General features: G+C 36.7%; 1 protein-coding gene and 1 long non-coding RNA gene across 3 annotated transcripts in view; one reads left to right on the plus strand and one right to left on the minus strand.

Annotated features, from left to right (window-relative positions):
- LOC129458317 (uncharacterized) overlaps positions 1-23,683 on the plus strand; it is a 153,962-nt gene that overhangs the window by 92,345 nt on the left and 37,934 nt on the right. Inside the window, exon 3 of the long non-coding RNA XR_010114732.1 lies at positions 22,998-23,078. This is a non-coding gene — a long non-coding RNA (uncharacterized lncRNA). The remainder of the gene's footprint in view (positions 1-22,997; positions 23,079-23,683) is intronic.
- RGS13 (regulator of G protein signaling 13) overlaps positions 1-23,683 on the minus strand; it is a 55,460-nt gene that overhangs the window by 9,790 nt on the left and 21,987 nt on the right. The window contains exons 2-6 of one of the 2 annotated variants that reach the window (XM_055234018.2): positions 14,127-14,200; positions 12,789-12,858; positions 12,246-12,285; positions 5,990-6,058; positions 2,408-2,469 (exon numbers count right to left, since the gene is read on the minus strand). In XM_055234018.2, coding sequence (XP_055089993.1) covers positions 2,408-2,469; positions 5,990-6,054 — 127 coding nt within the window. In that variant the 5' untranslated portion in view covers positions 6,055-6,058; positions 12,246-12,285; positions 12,789-12,858; positions 14,127-14,200. The remainder of the gene's footprint in view (positions 1-2,407; positions 2,470-5,989; positions 6,059-12,245; positions 12,286-12,788; positions 12,859-14,126; positions 14,201-23,683) is intronic. The other variant, XM_055234019.2, reaches the window with a different exon arrangement.

The following is a 23,683-nucleotide window of genomic DNA, read 5'->3' on the forward strand; positions in this document are numbered from 1 at the left end:
TTGTCTTACTGGTTGGATCATCCATAGAATGATTTGTTTTATTACTTATTATGTGATTGTTGAATTTTTACATGAACTTCATAGTAATATGATTTCTGGAAAGGTTCTTACCCTATTTTTGCTGGCTTTTATAAAGAGCAGTATGATGTTTTCCTATTCTCATCTTTGCTAGAGCCTTTGCTTATTCTCATGACACTAGAATTCTAAATTGCTGGTTCTAGCAAGGCAGATGACCACTTGAAATCCTTGCCAAATAATTAAGCCTATTCACTTTGTTTATGAGGCTTCCAGGACTGGCACAGAAACTTACATAATACAGCTTGGTGTTTTGAACTTTTCTCGCTAATATTTTTCTTGTGTTTATTCACGGGACATTTATTGCATGCTCATTGGGTACAAAGCACATTTTCAGTCTCTCAGAGGTTTGAAAGGTAAATGAGAGGCAAGCTGTGCTCTTAAGGAATTTATAATCTAGGGAGAAAGCCACTGTATAAACAACCCAATACGCAAACTAGCTACAATTAAAAGCAGAATAAATGTTGATACTAACAAAATAGAAGATAAAGGAAAAATTTCTAAGTAGTTTTCTGGAGAAAGTGGCACTTGAATTTGACTTTCAAAGATGAGCAGAGTAACTAGAGATGGAAAGGATTTTGAACAAAAGCCTGGAGCAGAAGAATCATAGATGTAGAAGCAGAAAATGAAGTGACCCACATTGCTGGAGGGCATGTTATGTGACAGGGCATAGCTAGAGACAAATTTTAGAAAATGTTTTAGGTTAGGGTGTAGAGAGCACTAAATACCAAGATTTTGGACTTGTTGGTAGGCAGCAGAGAAAAAAGAATGATATTCAAAGACGTGTACTTTATTACTATTAAAAGAAACTACCAATTATTGTGTGCTTAATCTATATTAGACATTGAGCTAGATGTTTTATATCTCACCTGCACAATAAACCTGAAAGGATAAGTGATATTCCCATTTTGTAGATGAAGAGTATGAAACTCCAGGCAAGAGATCAATCTAGCAAGGTGGCAAAATGTGTATTACACAGGATTGGGACAAAAATTTACAATATAGTTAACTGAATATACACTTTTGTCTGTTCATCCCATTTCAATGTTCTAAAATTGACCCAGAAGATATGTTTGTTTAAAATTCACATTCATGCTGGCAAATTGGATTATAAACTATGAGGAATACCTGAAAAGTGAAAGGCAGTGGTGATTGCATCAAAGAAAGAAACTATGGCCCCAAATGCCCATTGGAAAGGCATGCTACAAAAGATGAGAGCTCAGGTGGTGACCCAAGCCTATAGAGGTAGATCCAGCCCTAGGGATGGGGCAGAAGTAAGTGCCAGAATGGTTGATTAACGTGTTTCAGCAGGAGTAGCCAAGTATCTACACCTACTGCCATTACCCTCTGGGCTGGGCAGTGACAACTGAGTCCATACTAAAGAGGGTCTTGAGTCAGAAAGAGCAGGTAGTGCCTCAGGAGTATGGCAACCCCCATGAGGAACAGGAGGTACCTTGCCCAGAATAGCCACTGGTACACCCCACTAGTTAAAGCATGTAAGTAGCACAGCCAACTCTCCTTCATAGTCCATAGCTCTAAACAGATAAAACATTCACAGAGAGGCTAAAATGGGATCTTAAATAAAAAGATGGGTCTACAGGCAAAAATTAGCAAGCATTGAGGGGAACCAACTCCATTTAAAAAAAACTACCAAATTCAACAGGAGAATTTTCTGTGACTACACCCTACATTTTTTTTCTGTATCTGTCTTCTGGTTTTATCATTTTCTACAACGGGCCAGCTTTTCTGACTCCAAACGCAATTGACTATTCTCTTGAATGCACGTCCTCCTTTATTTTTCCTGCATTGAGCCCATGACTTTATCTCTGTCACATCCATTGCTAATATCTCTTATTTATACCATGTTAATGTCAATAATTACCTACAACTATATTCAGACCCATGTATAGTCCCACTTAAATCAGACACTGAAAAAGTTGAAACAAACTTTGGGGAGGAGTTTTAGAACAGCAAGACTCAAATTTATTCTTACTTTTGAAGGCAGCAACAACAGCGAGTTAAGTTTTTTTGTTTAATACTAACTTTAGAAGGCTATGGTATGCGTTACTATTTAAGCATATTTTCCAAGGGATTTTGTGTATATACTCGTGAAGAATATTCACAGTGACTAATCTTGTTTTAATTAACAACAGAGAAAATAATAGTGGTCGACACAACAAACTATTTTCAGGTTTTCTTTTTTTAACTGTGTCAGTTGCCAGTTAGAAGGCTGTGAGAAGAATAGCATACATTCATCATCTGGCACCCCCACCTTTACCTCTAAGAATGGAACTCGCTAGTTATTCAAAGATGACAGATACACAATACTCACATTTTGTAGCCATTAAATTTTCAAAAGACTGGGCCCACTGTAACACTTCCTCCAAAGTAAGGCTTTGAAAAGAAACAAAAAGCACTGATTGGGCTAAATATTCTCAAGGTTTTTGTTGAACTAAGTAAAATTATATTATCTTGAAAATGACACCAAAATATATTTACATTCCATTTGTCTGTGGTTTTGGTTGGAAAGCTATTTTCCTGTGATATTTTACATTTTATTTTTACTATTTAAAATTTTTAAATTATAAAAATTATGCAAATAGTATAGACTTGAAAATATAATTTAATAAATATTATACAGAACCATAGTCCTGTAATCTCCCTATTAATAAATTGCCACTATTAGTATTTTGATGTAGTTTTTTAAAGTCTTTTTGTTATGTTTGTATTTGTGTGTTTTTAATCAAGAAGTAATCACATTATGTGTGTGTGTACTTTATGCATTTTATGTCATAATTGTATTAATCATTTGTAGTGTTATAATTTATAATTACAAATGTATAATCATTGATAGTCATATTGTTTATGGTGATGGTGAAATATGCTACAAGGGGGGCATTCCATAGTTTACATAATTATTGTCAAACAGCATATTGATTTTCTCTCATTTTTCAACCATTAAAACTCAAATGTAGCCCAGCTGTGTTTAAGGCTTGCCATGGCAACATGATTAGAGTAATTCCAGGGCACTAGCAGTAGAATCAAAGTTGGTTAAAAGAGGCAGATTTTTATGGTTTTTGGTACAGACTGCCAAATTGCTTTTAATAGGGTTATGCACTGTTTGCTGCTGCCACCAGCCAAGTGTTTACCTATTTATCTCTTAGAATCTTAGAGTTAATCCACAAAACCTATTTGCATGCACTCACATAATACAGTTAGTAACCCTAAAGCTAGTATTTTCTCAGTCTCCTATTTGCTAGAATTTTTTCTTATCAGTTTTAATTTTTATTAAGGTGTATTATGTCAAGTTACATTTTACCTAAACAGTATAAACAAAGCCATTTACCATTTAGAAAATAGTTGTGAAAGATTCCAGAATTTGGTTCATTTTGGTGAGCTTCATGAGGTGAATTGGCAAATTACTGTATTCTCAAATACAAGTAACTTTATACACCATGGAATACTATGCAGCCATAAAAAGAAACAGTATCATGTCCTTTGCAGGGACATGAATGGAGCTGGAAGCCCGTATCCTCAGCAAACTAATGCAGGAACAGAAAACCAAATACTGCCTGTTCTCACTTATAAGTGGGAGCTGAATGATGGGAACATATGGACACATAGGGGAGAACGACACACACTGGGGCCTGTTGTAGGGTGGGGGTGTGGGAGGAGGGAGAGCATCAGGAATAATAGCTATTGGATGCTGGGCTTACTACCTAGGTGATAGGATGATCTGTGCAGCAAACCATCATGGCAGACATTTACCTATGTAACAAACCTGCACGTCCTGCGCATGTACCCATGAACTTACAATAAAAGTTGGAAATAAAACAGAAATAGCCAATGTGTTTATTGCCATTCAGTTTATGGTGCATTCTTAATTGTTCTGCTTTCAACAACTAGATAATTGAAGATGGCTATAGACACATGCAAGCACTGTCCATTGGCTATACCTAAAATTAGCAGGCTAAAAATTTGTGCTGCAGGAACAGCCATCAGCATTAGCAGGTTCTTAACACAATGAAGGAGGATTAGTTAAAGAGATTAAAAAATATCCTAGAACATGGAAAAATATTGGGAGTCCTTAAAAGGTCAGATATCTTTTGTTTTCTAAAAATTCAGATGGATCCTGCCAGTTCTGGATGGACTGCTTGCATCAGTACTGAGGCTTAACAGCGTACTGTGTTAAGATTGCTTTCAAAAAACATTTCCGTGAAACAGTATCGAGTCATTGTCCTTTCCTCTCGTTAAAACTTTAGAAAAAGTAACCTAAAATAACCTTTTCAATCTGGTGAAGTGGAAAGAGCTAGGCAAGGTTTACTGAATGCCTGTCCGTTCGAATCGTTCCCATTATATAGGGAAGAATAAAATCAACACGAGTGAAGAGTCATCAATGTGTTGGGTTAGCTCAAAATTAAGTGTCGATAATTGTTGGTAAGAGAGTTCTTTTGTCTCTAAGACTGATGAGATTTATGGGGAGAGATGATTGGAGTAATTATGGTTGGGGGTAAAAATGGGAAATACAATTTGTTTTTAATTGAACCCTATTTTTGCTTATAATTTTTTTCCGAGGTTCTCACAAGTTTAATGCTGGCCTATGGCTATCCGGGTGCCTTTATTAGGATTATTTGAAATACCTTTTTTCCTGATACAAGTTCTCCTTTGTGTCCTTTCCATTCTTCTGGGCGGATGGGCAGTGGATACCAAACAGATATGAAAGCATTTTAAGATACCATGATGTTGTAGACAAAGGAATGAAGAATGTTTGGAGTCTCTGACAGTCCTAGGTTCTAATCCCAGTGCTGTACTTAATTGTCCTTGGTCTTACTTAAAATCTTCAAACCCTAATTTTATTGTCTATATAATAGGGATAATAACGTCTATGGCACAATGTTATAATGAAAATTAAATTAGGTCATGAATGCCAAGCACTTATTAAATAACTGTTATCTGGCAGCTTTCCATGAATGTGATTTTTTATTTTTTTGGTCTTCCCCTTTTCTCCTGGTGAGTCTATAAGGCAGATAGAAGAAATGCGAGCTCTGACAGGGATCCTCTATGGGAATCATTAGAAGAAAGAAGAGCTGTCCCTTAATTAGCAGGTTATACCTTTGTCCTTGGATGCACCTGTGCAGTGCAGTAGCATTCACTGGTCATTTAAAATGCTGAGCTTTGGGTCTTACTATCTCCTCTGACCACCACTGCAGCATCCTCCTTGCCACACAGTAGCTTGTAAGCCTTTTTGGACATTTTGGTATTTTAGTGAAAGAGCATTCATGCCAGGGGCTCTGACCATACAGAAAGGTGTGGCCAGAACTGAGGGCCGAACATGGACTATGTTAGGCACTCATGGTTAATCTAACGGGGATTCTCAACTTTTGGGAATTCTTTCAGGTGAGGAAATCCAATGTAATGGTCTGTTACTTTTCTCGGGCGTTATTCTTTTCACTGTTCTCATCCAAATGGCTACATTTTGAGTTATAGAAAAGTGTGGAGAAAGGGACTTGGGAGCTTGGTTAACATTTGATTCCTCCTCCAGTCTCACCTTCTTTATCTAGGGATGAAGCTTTCTGGCACTTCGAATGTGGAGGGTTGGAACCAAGAAAATATTTTGGATTGAAGAATCTCATTTTAACACAAACAATATTCTTTGTTTTTTAAAAAGAACAGAGACTATTCATAATAGATTCTAAAGCATTTAACTTGCTGAATTCTCAAGTGTAAACCATGAATAATGAAAACAAGAATCTTAGTAACATATGACTGCTCTTCTGGTGAAATAACTCATGTGTAAATGCAAATTTTACTTTCTGAACAAAATATGTTACAATAGCAGTTTAATAAATATGTACCTATTTATCATCTGATAAATATGCTTTACAATTACCATAGAAACTTAAATGCTACTTACTTTGAAGGGGGCCTCTTAGATTCATCTCTGCACATCTTACAAATCCAACAATTCCGCCTGCTCATTTTTCTAAGGAAATACAGTATATATTTGTATAATTTAGCCATTTAAAATGATTATATGTTAGAGTCAGTTTCTAAGGAATATACAATATTATAAATCATAAAAAAAGATGGGTTCTTGAAGTTAATGGAATACAGTCACTGGGGGAGTTGGGAGGAGAGAGGAGAATAAAATGACTCATCTCTCATAAATATTTTATAAAAATACATGTGCTTAGATTTGTAAATGACTTTACTCAACTGGCCTATTTGTTAAACAATGAGGTTTAAAAAATACCAATCTCTGAAAAAGATCTTTTCATTTAGAGCTTACCGATAATGAATTTACCAACTCCCAAGGCTTCCCTTTTGGGACAATTTTTATTTTTATTTTTATTTTTTTGAGACAGGGTCTCACCCTGTCACCCAGCCTGGAGTGCAGTGGCATGATCATGGCTCACTGCGCCTTGACATCCCCGGTCTTAGGTGACCCTCCCACCTCAGCCTCTGGAGTAGCTGGCACTACAGGCATGCGCCACCATAACTGGCTAATTTTTGTTTATTTTTGGTAGAGAAGGGGTTTCACCACATTGCCCAGGTTGGTCTCAAACTCCTGGGCCCAAACAACCTGCCCACCTCAGCTTTCCGAACTGCTGGGATTGTAGGCATGAGCCACCGTGCCCAGCCACAATTCTTGTTTTTAGAAAGCTCTCTCAATGTATTAAAACAAAGCCTCATTTTAACTGGACAAGTAAAATAGTGTAAATAGCCAAATAAAAAATAAAGCACCTTCTGAGTGAATTTTAAGGGTGCTGCTTATCTGGTTTTATCTACTCTGGGCACAGTAACTTTGACTTTAAAATTCAGTTAGAGTTTATTCATCTCAGGCACCTTTACATAGCAATACATATCATAGAAGGTTTTTAACTCCGGACTTTAAAAAAACAACTAACAAATTTGTTGAGAGTTGTTAAATCCACATTTTAAAGCTGGAAATGGTTTGTTAAACATATATACATACATATATAATGAATTATTAAGGATAAACAGTGAATTTTTATATCAGTCTTTACGATTCATTCAACAGTCTGTTGAATACTTGTTATGTGCCAGGTTCTGGCTGCCTGTGATCAATATACATCTTGTCTCTCCTCTTCTGTCCTCACTGACAAGCAATTAAAATACATGTGATGGGCCAGGCACAATGGCTAATACTTGTAATCTCAGCACTTTGGGAGGCTGAAGGGGAGAGGATTGCTTGAGCCCAGGAGTTCTAGACTAGCCTGGGCAATATGGTGAGATTCTGTCTCTACAAAAAATAAAAAAATTAGCTGGTCATGTTGACTTATGCCTGTAGTCCCAACTACTTGGGATGCTGTAGTGGGACAATCACTTGAGCCCAGGAGATGGAGGCTGTAGCAAGCTGTGATTGCACCACTGTGCTGTAGCTGGGGCGACAGAGTGACACCCTATCTCAAAAACAGAAAACAAACACAAAAAAACCTGAAATGTGATGGGGACTTGGATACAGTAAGTACAGGGGTCGTAAATACACCTAGGAGAAGAACCTAACTAGACCTGAGGGGTTAGTGAAGGCAGCCAGTTAAGTATTACCTGAGCTGGAACCAGCAGGATATCCATGAGTGTGCTGAGTGAAGGAGGGGCAACTTGAGCAAAGATTAAGAGGCAATGAGTTATGTCCCATTGAGGAAATAAAAGGAATTTAGGCTCAGCACTGTGGCTCAGGCCTGTAATCCCAGCACTTTGCAAGGCTGAGGCAGGAGGCTCTCTTGAGCTCAGGAGTTTGAGACCAACCTGGGCAGCATAGAGAGACCCCGTCTCTCCAACAAAAAGAAAAAAAATTTAGCTGGGCATAGTGGTGTGCACTTGTAGTCCCAGCTACTCAGGAGGCTGAGGTGGGAGGATCACTTGAGCCCAGGGGGTTGAGGCTGCAGTGTGCCATGATCACACCATTGCACTCCAGTCTGGGTGACAAAGAAAGACCCTGTCTCAAAAAAAAAAAAAAAATAAAAAGAGGAATTATGTTCCACATGAATTTAGAGTGTGGCAGACAGAGTGAGACAGTGAGCTGAGAGGCTTAGAGAGTTAAGATTGAACCAATAATCATGTTTAAAAATGTTCACTGCAGCAAGAAAGTGGTGGGAGAATTTGTAATGCTAGGCAGAGGCCGAGCACGATGAACCATACAGGCCATGGATTTCACAGTAAGAAGCTGGGAAATCATTGCAGGATTTAAAATTCAGAATAGACATGTTAAGATTTGAAATGGGTTTATGAGTAGAATGAATTGCAGTGTGGCAAGAGTGTCATCAGGGAGGCAAGTTAGGGGGTGACTGCAGGAGTTCAGGTGAGGGATGATTAGGAAGGTGGCAGTGGAGATGGAGGGAAGGAGAGAGATTTTAGACATTTTGGAAGAACTATTAGAACTTGTTGACCCGTTGGATATGTAAGGTGAGACAGAAGAGAACAAGTTGAGGTGAGAGATTTGGCTTCAGGAAAAAGGTGGGCTATTTTCATAAAACACATAAGAGGAGCGCCCCGCCCCCCCCGACAAAAAAAATGACGAGATGGTCCAGGAAGAGAGTGTGAACTGTAAAAAGCAGACAGCCCAATATGAGTTTCTGAAGACAAATGTTTAAGAGAAAGGCTGTGTAAAAGGAGCTTGCATCAGAATAACACAGTATCACAGAAACCAAGGAATGAGTTTATCAAAAAGGAAAGAGTAGCCAATGGAGTGTTACAAGCTGGGAAGCAATTAAGACAGCAAAGGATCAGAAAATGTCAGATTTGTACACAAGATGCTCATTAATGACCTTGCTGAGAGTGGTTTCAGTGGAGCAGGGAGGAGAGAAACAAGAAGGAGGAAAGCAAGAGAAAATGAAGCCCAGGACAAATGAAAGGCTGCTTGTAATTTCTGTTTGCCCTCCCTCCCTGTCCTCCTTCCTCCCTCCCTGCTTTCCTCTTTCCCTTCCTCCCTCCCTTTTCCCTTCTCTGTCTCTCTCTCTTTCTCTCTTTCCTTCTTCCCTCCCTCCCTTCTTTCTTTCTTTTTTTGTTTTCTTTCTTTTCTTTCTTTCTTTCTTGCTTGCTTTCTCTCTCTCTCTCTCTTTTCCTTCCTTCCTTCCTTCCTTCCTTCCTTCCTTCCTTCCTTCCTTCCTTCCTTCCTCCCTCCCTCCCTCCCTCCCTCCCTCCCTCCCTCCCTTCCTTCTCTCTTTCTCTCTCTCTCTTTTTCTTTTTCTTTCTTTCTTGAAAGCTGTTGATAGAAAGACGTAATAATGACAGAGAGGCAGATTCTTGTCATTTGATGATTCTGTCCTGCATGTCTCTCTAGGAGGCATTGTTACAATAAAGTCAAGTTACAATGTGAGTGACATGCTCTAAAGCTGGCAAAAGGTACATAGACAGAGGTTGAAAACACAGAAGAAAGAAGGAAAACCAACAGAATTTCACGTTCCTGAAGAAAAACGAGGGGCTAGAATTCAGAATGTAGGAGTTGAGACATTGGAGAAGTGGAAATACAGGAAATAGTTACTATTCTCTTGTAACTAGTGAAAATATAGGTATAGATTCAAGTTCATTTGCAGGTTTGGAGATAAGAACATATGAGAAATGTGGTCTGATTAACTTCATTTTCTATGTAGGTCTCTACTATAAGTGAGGAGGACCAAGAAGCAATAAAGTTATTTGTATCTATAGGAAGGAAGAAAATAGAAGGGGAATAGATTAATTCACTTATTAGGACTCTTTTGATTGCAAATAGAGATTCACAATATTTAAGCAAAAGGGTGAGTTTATTAAAGGGATATGTTTGTTTGTATAGTTAGGTTCCAGATGACCTTAAATACCAGACTAAAGATGTTAGACTTTATTTTGTTAGTAGAAGTAATCCACTGAGGTCTTTAAACAGCAGTGTGATGAAAATAAAAACCTTTTTCTAGAAAGATAAATCTGACTGAAAATGATCAACACTGAAATTAATTGAGACTAAAAAACTGTTACATTGACTGGCTGTCAATAGCTGGTCCTGTGTGTAATTGGACCTTGAACTACATTAGTTCAAATTTCAAGCTACTTAGTTCGAGTTTCAAGATTACTCATCTCTATGATCACCTATAAAATGTAGTTACACAATGACTCGCAGCTTATCTTCTAAGTAGGAGGATAGGAAAAAATTTACTTCCTTCACATGTCTTCTCTGTGAGCATAATTAGTCATCCCTGTCTTGTACTGAGACTTGACCTCTCCCCTACCCTCTATTTTTAACAATAGTTTTTCTGTCCCACTGTCTTCTCACTTGATCTATTGGAGCTATGTGTACACATTTTCAGACCTTTTATTGTGGTGATTTCAAATGTATGTCTGTTAATGGGTTATCATATTTTCTTTTATAAATTTAATGAAATTGGCAAAAGCAGAATGGTCTTAGTATGCAACACTCACTAAGGTCTGAAGTATAGTGAAGGTAAAGTAATTTCTGGATGCACTAGAGTTTAGGGGCTTCCCACAGCTCCTGCGAGTTGACAGAGTATATTCAAATAGTTCTGGGGTCTGAAGCCAGACAGACATGTGCTTGAGGTCAGGCTATTATTAGCTGTGTGACCTTGCGCATATTAATTAAACCTCAGATTCTCATTTCCTTTTCCTTTTCTCCAAAATGGAACTGTAAAGATTAGAAAAATTGCATGTATGCAAAAATTTTCTGTTCCAGTATATTTGATTTTCCTTCAGCTACTTGCATGCTCTCACTCAGGAAATAGTTCCTAAGTTCTTTTGTATGTACCAGGAAACATATATTCTGTTAGACCACATTTCTTCCTCTTTTTAAATTTCATCTCAGCTCTCACAAGCTTTCCGCATTAACTTTATTCATTCTTCAACATGCCAACATATAATCTGCAAATCCTCCTTCTCTTCATTTTTGTTGTTCCTGTGTTTCTGTATTTCTATTGTCCACACATTATATTAATGGCTGAGCCCCAGCTTTAGAATTAGTTGGGACTACAACAGGGATTTACAGACATCTGGGTGTGTGTATCACACTGATGGGTTGGGGCTGCCAGAAGAGCTCAGGCATGGTTCAGTGTTACAGAAAAAAGGGACAAGAGGACAGCCCAGCCACAGCTGCCCTTTAAATGCAATTATTCAGGTTATTCTCTCTATGGAGATGCCTGGTCCAAAAGGAGAGAGAAGGCTGAGATCCAACCACACTCCCCTTGCCAGGTGTGAAGCCAAGTGGGGCTTCATCCATGTGGTGAAAAGGCTACTTTTTAATAATTCCAGTAAAGATTCTGTGTACACTAATAGTAGCCCTGTGCTCAGCTACATACTGATTCAGTGAGGGTTCTTTGGTCCAAGCAACTTATTAGTTAGGTGACATTGAAAAAGAAGCAATATATATAGATATAATGTTATTTATATTTCTGATTTATCTACTCCTACTAGACTTTAAGTTTCCTAAATTGTTACATTCGAATGTTATTTGATGATTACATATAAGTAGTTGTTTATATGTTGGTTAGCATTCTAAGTCAAACATTTACAGATTTATTAAATTATGGAATACAAATAGAATATAATGTCATAAAAGCATCAATGATTAAATTGCAGAAAACATTTAGTGACAGAATTGTGTATGACATGTGTTATGCATAGAATAAATAGATCCTGAGAGTTGTTATGCATAGAATAAATAGACTATAAGAAGTTCTCTGGTATTCCTGTCCTTTAGGAAATGGGACTGGAGACTGGACGCTGTCCCAGTGACTAGAGTTCCGCTCCTGTGCCCAGAGCCTGGTGCCTTCCCGCCTGTATTCTAAGATTTCTGGGACTGAAAGTCCATCCACATGTCTGTGTTTCTCTCTATTGATTACTACTGGATTCACACGTACCATGTACCACCATTTTGTTGGAATATCACAGAACCTCCCACCCCTATCCTTATAATGCTCTCTACATTGAAACAGAGATAAATTCAAAAATACTTAACCCAGCTTCAGGTACAAAAGGTCAGATTGACCACCTGAGTTTATTATCTCTTCCAACCCAAACACTAGTAATATTATAGTAAAGGAACATGTAAGGCTTGAACTGAAGGAAAAAGGAGATTAAACAAGGGGAAAAATAATGACAAAATATTCCAAAGTAATTTTGGAAGATGGAAGGCAGATGCTCAGAAGTAGAAATTAAAATTCTCATACCTCTAAAATGAGAAGAGAAAAGGCAGCCTTAGAATATCATCTGACAAAATAAGAAAATATAATTCACAGTCTGAGGACAAAGAATTTGCAAAATAACCAGTGGTTTGAAAAGAAGTATCTACAATCCTACATTCAACAATATTTATCATTAAATAATACACCTCAATGGACAGTTTAATAGCACCAATATAGAGTGGCAGAATGAAATCCTTTCACATTTACAGTTGAGAACTTCTAAGAAATATTCTTGGTAATTCCATAAAGGGAACGTTCTAATTTTTTACAGAAGTAAAGTTCTTTAGGATAAGGATTTGATTAAAACATCCTATTGATAAATTTATTTTGTTAGTTAAATCCAACCAAGGGCATCTTTAGTTGTACCCTTAAGGTTAGAGTTCAAGTAGTCAATACTGATAAAAATAAAAAATAACTTTAAATATTTTATAGAACTACAAATCTACTTTGGCAAAAAGATAATTCCCGGTGAAAAAGTGATCCAAATTGGCATGACGTAGAACTGATTTAAATTGTGGATAAACTCACCAAGCTTCAAATAAACAATGATCATTTTTTCTCAAGTTGGTGGTATAATATGTGGAAACATTCCAGTGACCTAAAAATAAAATAACAACAAAACCAAACAAAAACAAAAAGATTATTGTGCGCTTCCTGGAGAATGCATATTTGGCAAAGATTGCTATAAATGCTCTTAAGTTTTAAGTAAATACTTTTTCCACCTCAGAAATGCTGGATTATGGTTATTCCCATTTTAATTTATTAACTCTTTATCTAAAATTGTGTTAATATCATGGCTTATTATAAAATTTTCTTTACTGTTTTAATTTGTATTTTCCATTGCTTTTTATTTAAATAATCTATATTTATCTTAACATTGTGTATTAATTTGCTTTTCTTTTTTGTTTTTCAATACCCTCTTGGTAAAACTAGTGTGTACCTTTACAATCGAAACATAGAGTGTTTAGAACAAGTTTAGGTCTCCATCATGATTTTGCCTCCACTGTTTTCTCCTGATAATTATTTAAAAGAAATGCATTTCACTGGTAGAATCTAATTCTCAGAGTGATTATAAATGCATTGGTAATGGATTGAGCTGTATTAGTAGTATGCCAGAATTAGATTTGTTTCCTCCATTATTTAAATGATATCTTAAAGTATTATGAAAATAAATAAATTTTCTTAAAGCAATTCTATCTGTTTACATATATCTGCATTTAAATGTTTATTTTATGATATAGCATGTTACATAAAATTTAGTAAAATTTGGAGCAATTTATATTTTAGTGAGATTTTGTTTACCACAGCACACAAATTTCTTGTCCTTTAAAAAATTCAAGAAATTTGTGCATAGTTGTGCTTAAGCATAACATAAAAGAATAAAAATATTCTACAAAATCAAGATTAACAATGTTTCAGATAAACCTTACAATAATCCACACCTGGGTTCAGTACAGTTAACAAAGTGATGGAACTAATAATTTGGTAATGCGTGATTTTTGAAACAAATAATTCAGATATGTCTAATTTTATAATATGTTTTATCTAAACATATAAAATGAAAAATATTTAAAATGAAAATATACACAAAAACATATAAAATGAAATAATATACTTTAAAACTGTAGCATTTCCTCTGTTGCCCAACTTAGAAGATTCATTTATATAGGGAGTGACTCTAAGTTTTGTTTTAAATATAGAAAGCCAGGCAAAAAGAATATGTGTTTGTTAGTTTGTCTTTTTTTCTTAGAAAAACCTCTGCTAACACTCCCAGAAGTTCTACCATTGAAATCAGCATCCGCTAGTCATTTATAGCAAGCCAATAGTCTTGTATTTATCAACTATTTTATAGAATCTCATACTTACAAATATATCCTGTCGAGCAGTCCACCATGCTAAATTTGATCTCCTCTTTGTTATGATCCGTTTGAAATCAGGTTCTGAAATTTTATGAGACACCCAGCATTTTATTTTTCCCAGCGTAAAAGGATTTTACTGTCTCTATAATTACCTTCGATGGCACTCTGGCCTCAGTATGAATGTTCTGTTTTTACACACACGTATCTATGCAAAGAGTGGTTTTGTTGAATATGGAAAGTAGTGCTGTAGGACTCCAGTGCATTACTGATAAAGAGGTTTTATCTAACATTATCAGACCATCTGAAGTGATCAGATGATTAGAAGCAGCAGCTCCATGAAATCTTCAAAGTAATACTCAAACATTTTTCTCCCAAATAATTTTTCTAGTTTTAGAAAATGTATAGTCTAAAGTAAAATTCTCTTTTAAAAAAGAGAGAGAACTGAGTACAAACACATAGGACATCACTGCAAACACATGTTAGCAAATGGTTGAGAACTATTAAAATCAATCCATTTGTAATAGATTACTAGGGACTTTTAACAACTGAAGGATCTAAAGCAGTATCTTTTCTAGTTATACCTCTCTAGTTCCTTCAACTGGTCCTCTGCAGCAGTTCTGGACTCCGTTGTTCTACAGTTTGTTAACATGCCTTCAAAATCTGAATTGAACACAGTGCTTAAGATAAGGTCTAATGAATACAGAATATGGTAAGATTGTGAATGCCCTTGTCCTGGATTTACTCCAATTGTGTGTGTGTGTGTGTGGGGGGGGGAGTGGGGGGGTTTGGGGGGAGGGGGAGAGAGAGAGAGAGAGAGAAACAGAGAGGTGGGAGTAAAGAAATGCTAGAATAAAACTGCAGTAAAGAAGATCAAAATGTGGTTGATGGAGTGTTTCTTAAAATATTTAGGGGCCCAATGAGATAGAAGATTAACCTTACTTGTCTTTTATAATTTTGAGATTCAAACCCAAGAAAACTGAATTTGTCAAACCTGAGAGATCAGTTTGGGACTAGAAAAGGAAAGTACATTTTGGAAAGTCAGAAGCTGCGTAGATGTAGCAATGATGTAGGAAGTGAAGGGCAGGTTAGCCTTAGCTTGGGAGGATCTGGGTTGTTTGTGGATAGCACTCATTTTCTCTGGGTGCTAGTTGTGCGATTTCCTCCCCACCTCAGGACATTTGGGATGCTGGATCTCTTCAGGAAATCATCAGTGTCATAGTCAAGACTTTTCCTCACCCCAGATAATTCATTTTTTTGGGATTTAGGAATGTTTGCTGTTTCTCATGGTGTGGATGCAAGGAGCTGGCAAGAAGATTCTGGAAGTAACACCCTGTGCGAGTGTGTTTCAAAGCTTGCTTAATGGAGTCAAATATGGGAATCTCCCTACAGAATAAAACTTCAGTATCGACAGGGACTGAAAAACAAATAAATCATAGAGTGAAGAGTAACAGCATGAGTAGGTGGAAATTCCTGGAGGAATTCAAGAGCAATGTGTAGATACTTGTGGCAGATTTCTAAGCATGGTTTTGTTTCTCTGAAAAAGTGTAGTTCAAGTTCAGTTAATGAAATCAGAACAATATAATGCTTTGTACGGCACATAGGTGGATCAGACTAATTCAGAGCTGTCAGGTTAGGGCAGGTAACAGGATTATGTTTTCGCTGGTGTAGCTTGGGAATGCCCTTTCCATTGAAAGGCTGTCCTTCCGATGAACTGATCTGCTTACTCTAGAGCACTTTTACTATATTTCAATTTCAGCCAATGTAAGTCCAAAGTAACACAAGTTCAAATGTGCACAATGAAAAATATTTAATATTTTTATGTTGAAAGTTCAAAATGAACTTTACAAGAGCAGAAAAATGAAGTATTAGAAATTATAAATTCAGAATTTGCCATTTATATCTTCTACAAAAAGTGGAGAAATATAATTACTGGTTAATGTTCGTGATGACAGCTTAAGAAAGAAGCCTACTATTTTCAGTGCATCCTATTTATACTATATAGTTGTTGCCATTTGTTCAGAGGGTGGCTCTTTTCAATATATTCTAGAAGCAAGATAAACTCTTGGACACTGGGGTGAATTGTCCGGTGAAATGTATCCAGTAGGCAGTGGTTTGTGCCAGTGTTTGGCAGAAGACTGGCTTCTGCTCCTGCTTTCCATGGACGCTGATCTGTCCCTCTTAGCCTTTCAGCTCTGTCCTCTCTGCCTTCATTTTCTTCCATGCTTCTTTGCAGAGCATCCTCAGTCTGTCTTCATACACTCATTGTCCGCATCTTGGAGTGGACGACTCAGAGACTTGACCAGTCTCCCGTCCCTTCTGGTTTGCTGCCAGTTACAAACAATCTAACTTTGGTTTCTGATTTGTGTGAACCCAAAATATACTGACAACAAAAATTAGGAAGAGATTACTGAGCATTCAACACCATTGTTAGCACAAAATAAACCTCAGTAGCAATTAAAGTTAGTTACCAATTCTGTGTGCATTTATTCAGATGATTTGCTTTAAAGATGTCTTTAATTATAATCATGGTCCTGTTATGCTATAAAGTTTAGTCACTAACTCCCAATCATTCTTAGTTCCCTTTTGGTAGCTGCTTTAAATCCATTCTCTTGGCCCTTCCAGAAAGTCGGCAGTGCTCTCAGGTTTCAGATCTCCAGCATGTAATTGAAAAAACCAGTGGTCCTACTTGGTTTCTATTTTCTCCTGAGCACTTGGTGGATTATCTTGTCCTTCCTGACTAAATTCTGGGGAATTCACTCAAATCTTACTGTTTCCACCAGTGTATTTGGGGTAACATTAACATAGGAAAGTGTTCTTTTCCTGGAAAAAAAACAAAGGAGACACTCCACAGTTGTTTAATTTGCACTGTCTGTTAGCTCTTTTGTACTTTCACATTGTTTGATCAGTGAAATTCTCTAAGGATGGGGTTAAGGGCACGTCCCTTTGAAGAGGATTTGCACTGGCTCTGTCAGGCAGCCCAGGCACTTCTCTAACACAAGACTGCTTTGTTATTTTCTTAGCTTGGGTTTCCTGGACCACACAGGTAGGGTAAATTTAAATTACAGACCTAGTTTTATGCTGAAATAGACATGTTCCTGTCATCAGTTTTTGTAGGTGACTTATTTTTTTTCTGTCTGCTGTTTCACTGAAGGTATAGCAGTTCAAGAGCCCCCGGCTCATATTAGGACAACCTTTGATTTTGTTTTCTGGCTTGCAACAAATCTTAAAAGCCAGATCTCTAGGTTACTGAGATTAGCAAATGCTGAACTCAGCTAAACTTTAAATGCCAGTTTATCACTCTGATTTAGGATTCCCTCTGTTTTTTTTCTTGATTTCTCTTAGTTTTTGCAAGCTTGCCTATGCATTTAAATGGGGTTGTTACATATTTTTTTCTAGCATTTCTGGATGTCTGGTAGAGAGAAGATTTTCAAGATATGTCTCGTCTACTATGCTTTCCTTTTATATGAGATAATGTTATATACTCATTTTAGATAAAAGTAAATGCAATAAAATGTCAAGGAAATTGGAACTTTAGCATTTCCTTGTTATCACAGATGGAAAGCATCGTTTGCTTCTTTAGATGCGGAATGCTTTGAACATACAAGGCCCACTCATGTGCAATTGCAAAGCTGAGGCCTGTTTCCAATCACCTAATCAACTCACTATCTCTTATTCTTTAGATAAGCCTGTCCTGTTCTGCCATGTGCAAAGTATATAAATTTTCTACTATAGAAGTGCAGAACAAACATACTTGTGCCACATTTCCTGTTTTTTTTTCTTATCACATAAATTAAAATGGTTTTTCTGTAGATCACTATTGAAATACTTTTTGTCTTATTCTTAAAACAAATCTATCCTCAGGACTTACGTGGTGTCTGGTGACTCAGGGCAGTAGATGGCTAGGTAGTGAATCAGAGGCAGGGAAAATTTTAGAAGAAATAGGTACCTCAGTCAGCTGATAGGAGAGACTAAAAGAGCACAGAGCTCAGAATTAGTCTGCATTCCTTCTCCCTCCTTTACCAAAGGAGTCTCCCACTTTTCTCATTCATGCTTCAAATGCATATGTGGACATAGCATTTAGACTGGTGTAGTAGATGCTCAATAAATATTCAGAGAATGGATGGATATAGTCTTTTTTTCCCCCAACAGGATTTATCCAAGCTAAAAACTACCCTACTCTTCATTTTAACCAATTTTCACTTAGATAAAAATTATGGGGTGAAGTTTGGGAAGGATTATATTGTACAAGCTTCCCATATCTTATACTTTCCTAAGAAGTAGTTCTGCCTCTCTGACTGTAACCTTTTTATAACCTATAATTTGTGTAGTGGTTAATGAGATATATCTGGAGATGCTTTGTAAGTATAATTTACACAAATATATATTTTTATGAGGCATGCAAATTTAAACAATGGTGTCCTTGTGACTTACTCAAACAAGGAACTAGAATAAAATACAAGGCAAATGTTTTTCTTTAGGATTATGACACTATATCTTAAAACCTCTGAAAGATATGATAATGCAGATAAGATTAGATAAAACAAGTTTAGTTTTGTAGAAAAGGCAAAGAATTTTAAAAATTGCAATCCCAGAAGCTTCGGAAACCTACTTTGATTTGCTTTCCTCCATACAGAAAGTGTTGTTTAATACCCCCTCAAGTTTGAATATTTGAGGAGTTGCTTTAAGAACTGTAAAACTAGTGCATCAACTACATGCTTTTTGCAGATGTGGAAAATATTTTCTTAAAACATTTTTACACAAAGGAAAAGTAATTTTGCCCAAAGAAAATAACATCCAAAGGAAAACGAAGAGTGATTGGTGTTATAAGACATATAATCCTGGAGGCCTGGAACTACATAAGGCATCCTGAATGTACAGCGTGAGGCCAATAGAGATTATACAAATGGTTTTTATAGATGAAGCTGAGCAAAGGGGCAGAATGGGAAGAAGAACAACGGGGACCGAGACATGAGAAGGATGACTTTTGTTTGAAAAAGAAAATGTTCAGGGCATTAAAAACACATGCCATTTTTTTTTTACCCCATAACATTTTTAAATACTACAGAAAATAATATCTAATAAACCATGAAACTTGTTTTAACTCTTAAAAACTTCCAAACAAAGGAACTTAAGAAAAATGGCATTCTAGTTATATTTTCCCCCAGATCAGTGGGAATTTATTCCATCTTATTGCTTTTCCAAGGGAGTAGGCAGAAAGTAAATAGAAATGGGAAATTTGTATCGATTGTTTGCTTTCCTTATAACCTTTGCCGAAGAGCTTTGTGAAGGCAACTTTTCTAATAAGGAAGGTATTTTTATATTTAAATATTGGTTGTCTGTGTAGGAAGTGGAAGAGCTTGTTTCAGAGACTGCTTCTCCAACCCCATTTTAAAGTAGAAGTTCCATCATGGACATTTAGAGGTTAAAGGAAATTTAGATAATCTAGTTCAAAGCTTTCATGTAATTGAAGAAAGAAATTGATCTCTTGTGCGTTGCCCTGAGGCACACAGTAGCTGAGATACAGCTGAGGCAAAAACTCAGGCTGCCTAACTCCTGCGTTCTGTGTACTTTAAGGTCCTCATTCCCTTTCTGGCTTACTTCTGGTTGAAAATCAAATAATTGTGTGTCTCTTATGTTCTTATCTGAGTTTAGGTAGTAGCCTAAAGTTTTTAGGCCCATGTGTCTTTGTATCTATCTCCTCTTCTTCTTTCTCTACTAGAAAGACATGTGACAAGATGCTGTGGTTACATGAATTCTCCCTTACTCTTGCTTTATTTTATTCATTGCAATTTATTCCATGTTCAGTCTCTGGTCTTTTCTCTTGAGTGTTATTAACATGGTTTCTATTTGATTTGAGTAAATGGAATATTATGCTTCTGAATCTAATTTTTCTGCCTCAAATGATGCAATTTGAGCATCATTCTTTAAAGACACACAATATATGCTGCCTTCTTATAATGAAATATCTGAAAGAAAATATAGATTAAAGAATGATATTATCATTGGAAATGATTTATTTTACAAAAGAATTCCATAAGAATTCCTTTAGCTAATTCTTCTAGTTTAAATGTCTGAAATTCAGTTTATGCCCAGTATTCAAACACATGACATAAAGCAAAATACGTTGGCTTTATACATTTTATGAATTTGCTTTATGAATTTTATGCATATTGAATTTGATGATAATTAAAAAAACACCCAAGCTTTTCTAAACAAAGAACTCCAGCAGCTCAAAAACACTTGTTATATCTGATAACATAAACAATAATATACTTAATAATATATTTCTTTTTATTTTATTTCACTTTCTGCCAAGGCCTGGGGAAACATTCAGATTGCTTATGTGCATGTTTAGAAATACACTGGAAAATCAAACATGCCTAAGAAAAAGGGGTCAAAAAAGTATTGTGAAACAGTGGTAACTAAGGAATATTCCACTTAGATCTGTTCCAAGTCAAGCAGTGTTCTAAAGGGACCAAAGGGACCATGTGGCTTTATTTTTAGGCTGCAGTTCATTGACTCGGGCTGTCACTTCTGCTAATTGGCATAGCTGCTCTTAGCCTACAGATGTTTTATTGGGCCTAGATAATGGGAAATTAAACGTTTTATCTGTCATTCTGGAAAAAATAAACTGATTACTCTGTAGAGAAGACCTTGCCCAGGGTCAAGCTTTATTCTAAGGTGGACCACATGCAAAATTATTTGAAGATACTGAGATTCACACAGTCGACACACACAGGGATTACCTTGGCCAGTAGGTGATGGATTAGTCAATAAAAATGCAACAGAGATTTTGGAGGCCATACTTGAAATGGGAATGTGAGGATTAGAAGACCTTCCAGGTACAATCAGTCTAGTGGATTAATTAGTAGGTAGCTTGGTCTCTGAGAGGTTGAGACATGAGACTATCAAATGGCAACAGCCCATGATATAAACCAATGGAGCCAAGGGATTGGCAAAAAATCACTGGAGGTTGTTGTGGGGAGAGAGGAAACACTTCATGATTGATGAAGACACCATGGTGCACATGTTTAGAAGGGTTTAGAACCCAGGAATAACAGAGACTGGTCTAGCTTCATGTGCATGTGACATGTCCCACGGTAACACACGGCCACAATTTGGTTTTAGGGCTCTGTTGTCACTGTCTTAATATTCTTGAGTTTGAAGCAAAGGACCTTTCATTTTCATTTTGCATTAGGCATCACAAATTATTTAGCTAGTTTTGCTGGAAGGGGACATAAAGCTAAGGGATAGATACCAGAAGACAAATTTTGTGTACATTTTAATTTGGGTTGTGGAAAATTGTATTCTCTATTAAAGGGTTTAGAGGAGTGCATTCAAATAATACTCCTAACAGTTGGATAAACTGTCACGAGGGCATTTGGCTGTGAAGTTGCAATGAGTGGAGAGGCATTGACATTGTTGCTGATGGTGATGTTCCTGGGTGAATAAAGGACAGTGTTGAGATTCACAGGGTAGGAATAATGAGGTGGTGGTGGGGGAGGCAGAGTCAGGACTGGGGTCTCAGAAGCCTACTGCACAGCAGTAGCAGCTGGGTGAGAAATCTCTAACAAGAGTCATTAAAGTTGCTTGGGCAATTGCAGTTGATCTAATTAGGAGGCTTGATGAGTAAACAGAATTTAGAGAGTTGCACTGTCCTTGTTCACTGGCACTGAAGACAAAGTCACTTGGCTGTCAGTGTTCCAGATTAGTTATCAGAATGATTTTCCATACTAGCTTTCCTCTAACAACAAACAGCTTTAATGTGATAGTATCTGTCAAGTTCTCTCTGGGTCCCTAAGAGATAGGCTGTTTATCAGTTACTTCAGTAGCCTGTTCTTTCAACAGAAATAAGTCAATTTGGAGTCCTGTAGAGTTGCCTAGGAAGATATGGTTTGGAGTTTAGGAGTTCAAGTGTTCTGGTTGGTAGTTCTCTAGCGAAATAAATATAGTATCTCCTCCTCCCCAGAAAAGCTCTAATATATTACCTAGTTATACTTATTTCCTGACAAAATTAAGGATGGGTTCAGACACAGGACATTAGGTCTCTCAGATATTGCAGATGGGCACTGTTTAATCTAGAGGATTCATAAAAACGATAGTTTGTAAGCTCTGGGAGCATTGCAAACAATTTAGGTTGACTCCTTAAATTTTCAAATGACAAAATTGAAAGAGAGAAGGGTTGTGCATGGCCCAGGTTTCACAGCCAAGTATGTAGAGACATATCTAGTGACCATATCTGTCAGCTGCTGGGTCAGGGTTTTTGTCTGCTATCACACAGGTTTGTTATGGCTATATTTGAAGAGTTCTGTTTCATTTTGTGTTTATAGATGCACCCAACACTATTATGAAGTATTTATTAATCAAAGTAATAATAACAATAACTACCGTTTACATAGAGCATGAAATGGGCACAATGAGCTAGGAAGTTTACCTAATCTTTTTAACATCCTTGAGAGGCAGATTCTATTATCTTCATTTTTCAGAAGAGGAAATTGAGACTTAATGTCACATGGCTCTGAATTAGATAAACTTTAGGAAGTCTTCAACCTTCCAGTAGTTTTTGGCAACTATTCATCTCTGAGCAGACTCCAGAACATTAGTGAATGCTGTCCCATTTTACCTCACTGAGCAAAAACTAGAGCACTAATTATAAAGGTATTTATCTTACAACATTAAGGTTTTGTTGTAAGGAGTCATTATGAACACAATCATAGCTATATTGGGTCCTATATTGGTACATTAGAGATAATTTATAATTATTTATATATATATGTATGCTACAGCTGTGAATAAGCAGAGGAAAATGAGTGAACTAAAGTGAGAGATTTCTTGTATTACTTAAATTAATGATATTTAATTTTATCTTTTTTTCCAGTTGATGGCATAGAAGACTTAATTTCCTCCTCATGATTAATCTCTCAGTTGGAGGGTATACTCACTCTTACAAAGAATCCAGGTGAGAGGAATGGGGAATTAATAAAAACTAGGAGAGTACCATTTTTATAGAAATATAATAGTGACATATATATCTGCTAACTATCTGGGAGACATACCCAAGCAAAATATTTTGATTATAAGAAAGGACAATATTTGAAATCAACTTAAGCAGAGCTGACTGGAAATGGAAGGACACCTAAAGGAATTAAAAGGTTTTTCTAGGTTACACTTGCCCAAGTCATGTAGCATTCAGGCTAAAGGTAAGCAAAAGTTAGAACATATACATTCACCCCTCTGCAGGGAGCAGAGAAGAGCAGAGTGGAAATCCAAGGAGTGTGGTAGATGTCGGTTGGGGGAAGTGCTGTAGCCTGGTATCCCCTTTATCCTGCAGCTCTTTGCCAACCCTGCTCAGAGACAGAGAGCAGCATATCCCCTGAAATGAACTCAGGGCCCTATTGTCAACTGCTGTCATTTACGTTAAGCAGCAAAGCCATTAGACTTAATTTACCTAAACTCTTCCCCTATAGCATTCTTCCTGTATAACATTCATGGTCTGCTAAGGTTGCTGTAAGCAAAGCAAAGTATAAAATAGCACGCAAGTTCCTGTTTGACAAGTGAAATACC

This window comes from Symphalangus syndactylus, chromosome 19 (assembly GCF_028878055.3).
Source record: "Symphalangus syndactylus isolate Jambi chromosome 19, NHGRI_mSymSyn1-v2.1_pri, whole genome shotgun sequence".
Classification (NCBI taxonomy): domain Eukaryota; kingdom Metazoa; phylum Chordata; class Mammalia; order Primates; family Hylobatidae; genus Symphalangus; species Symphalangus syndactylus.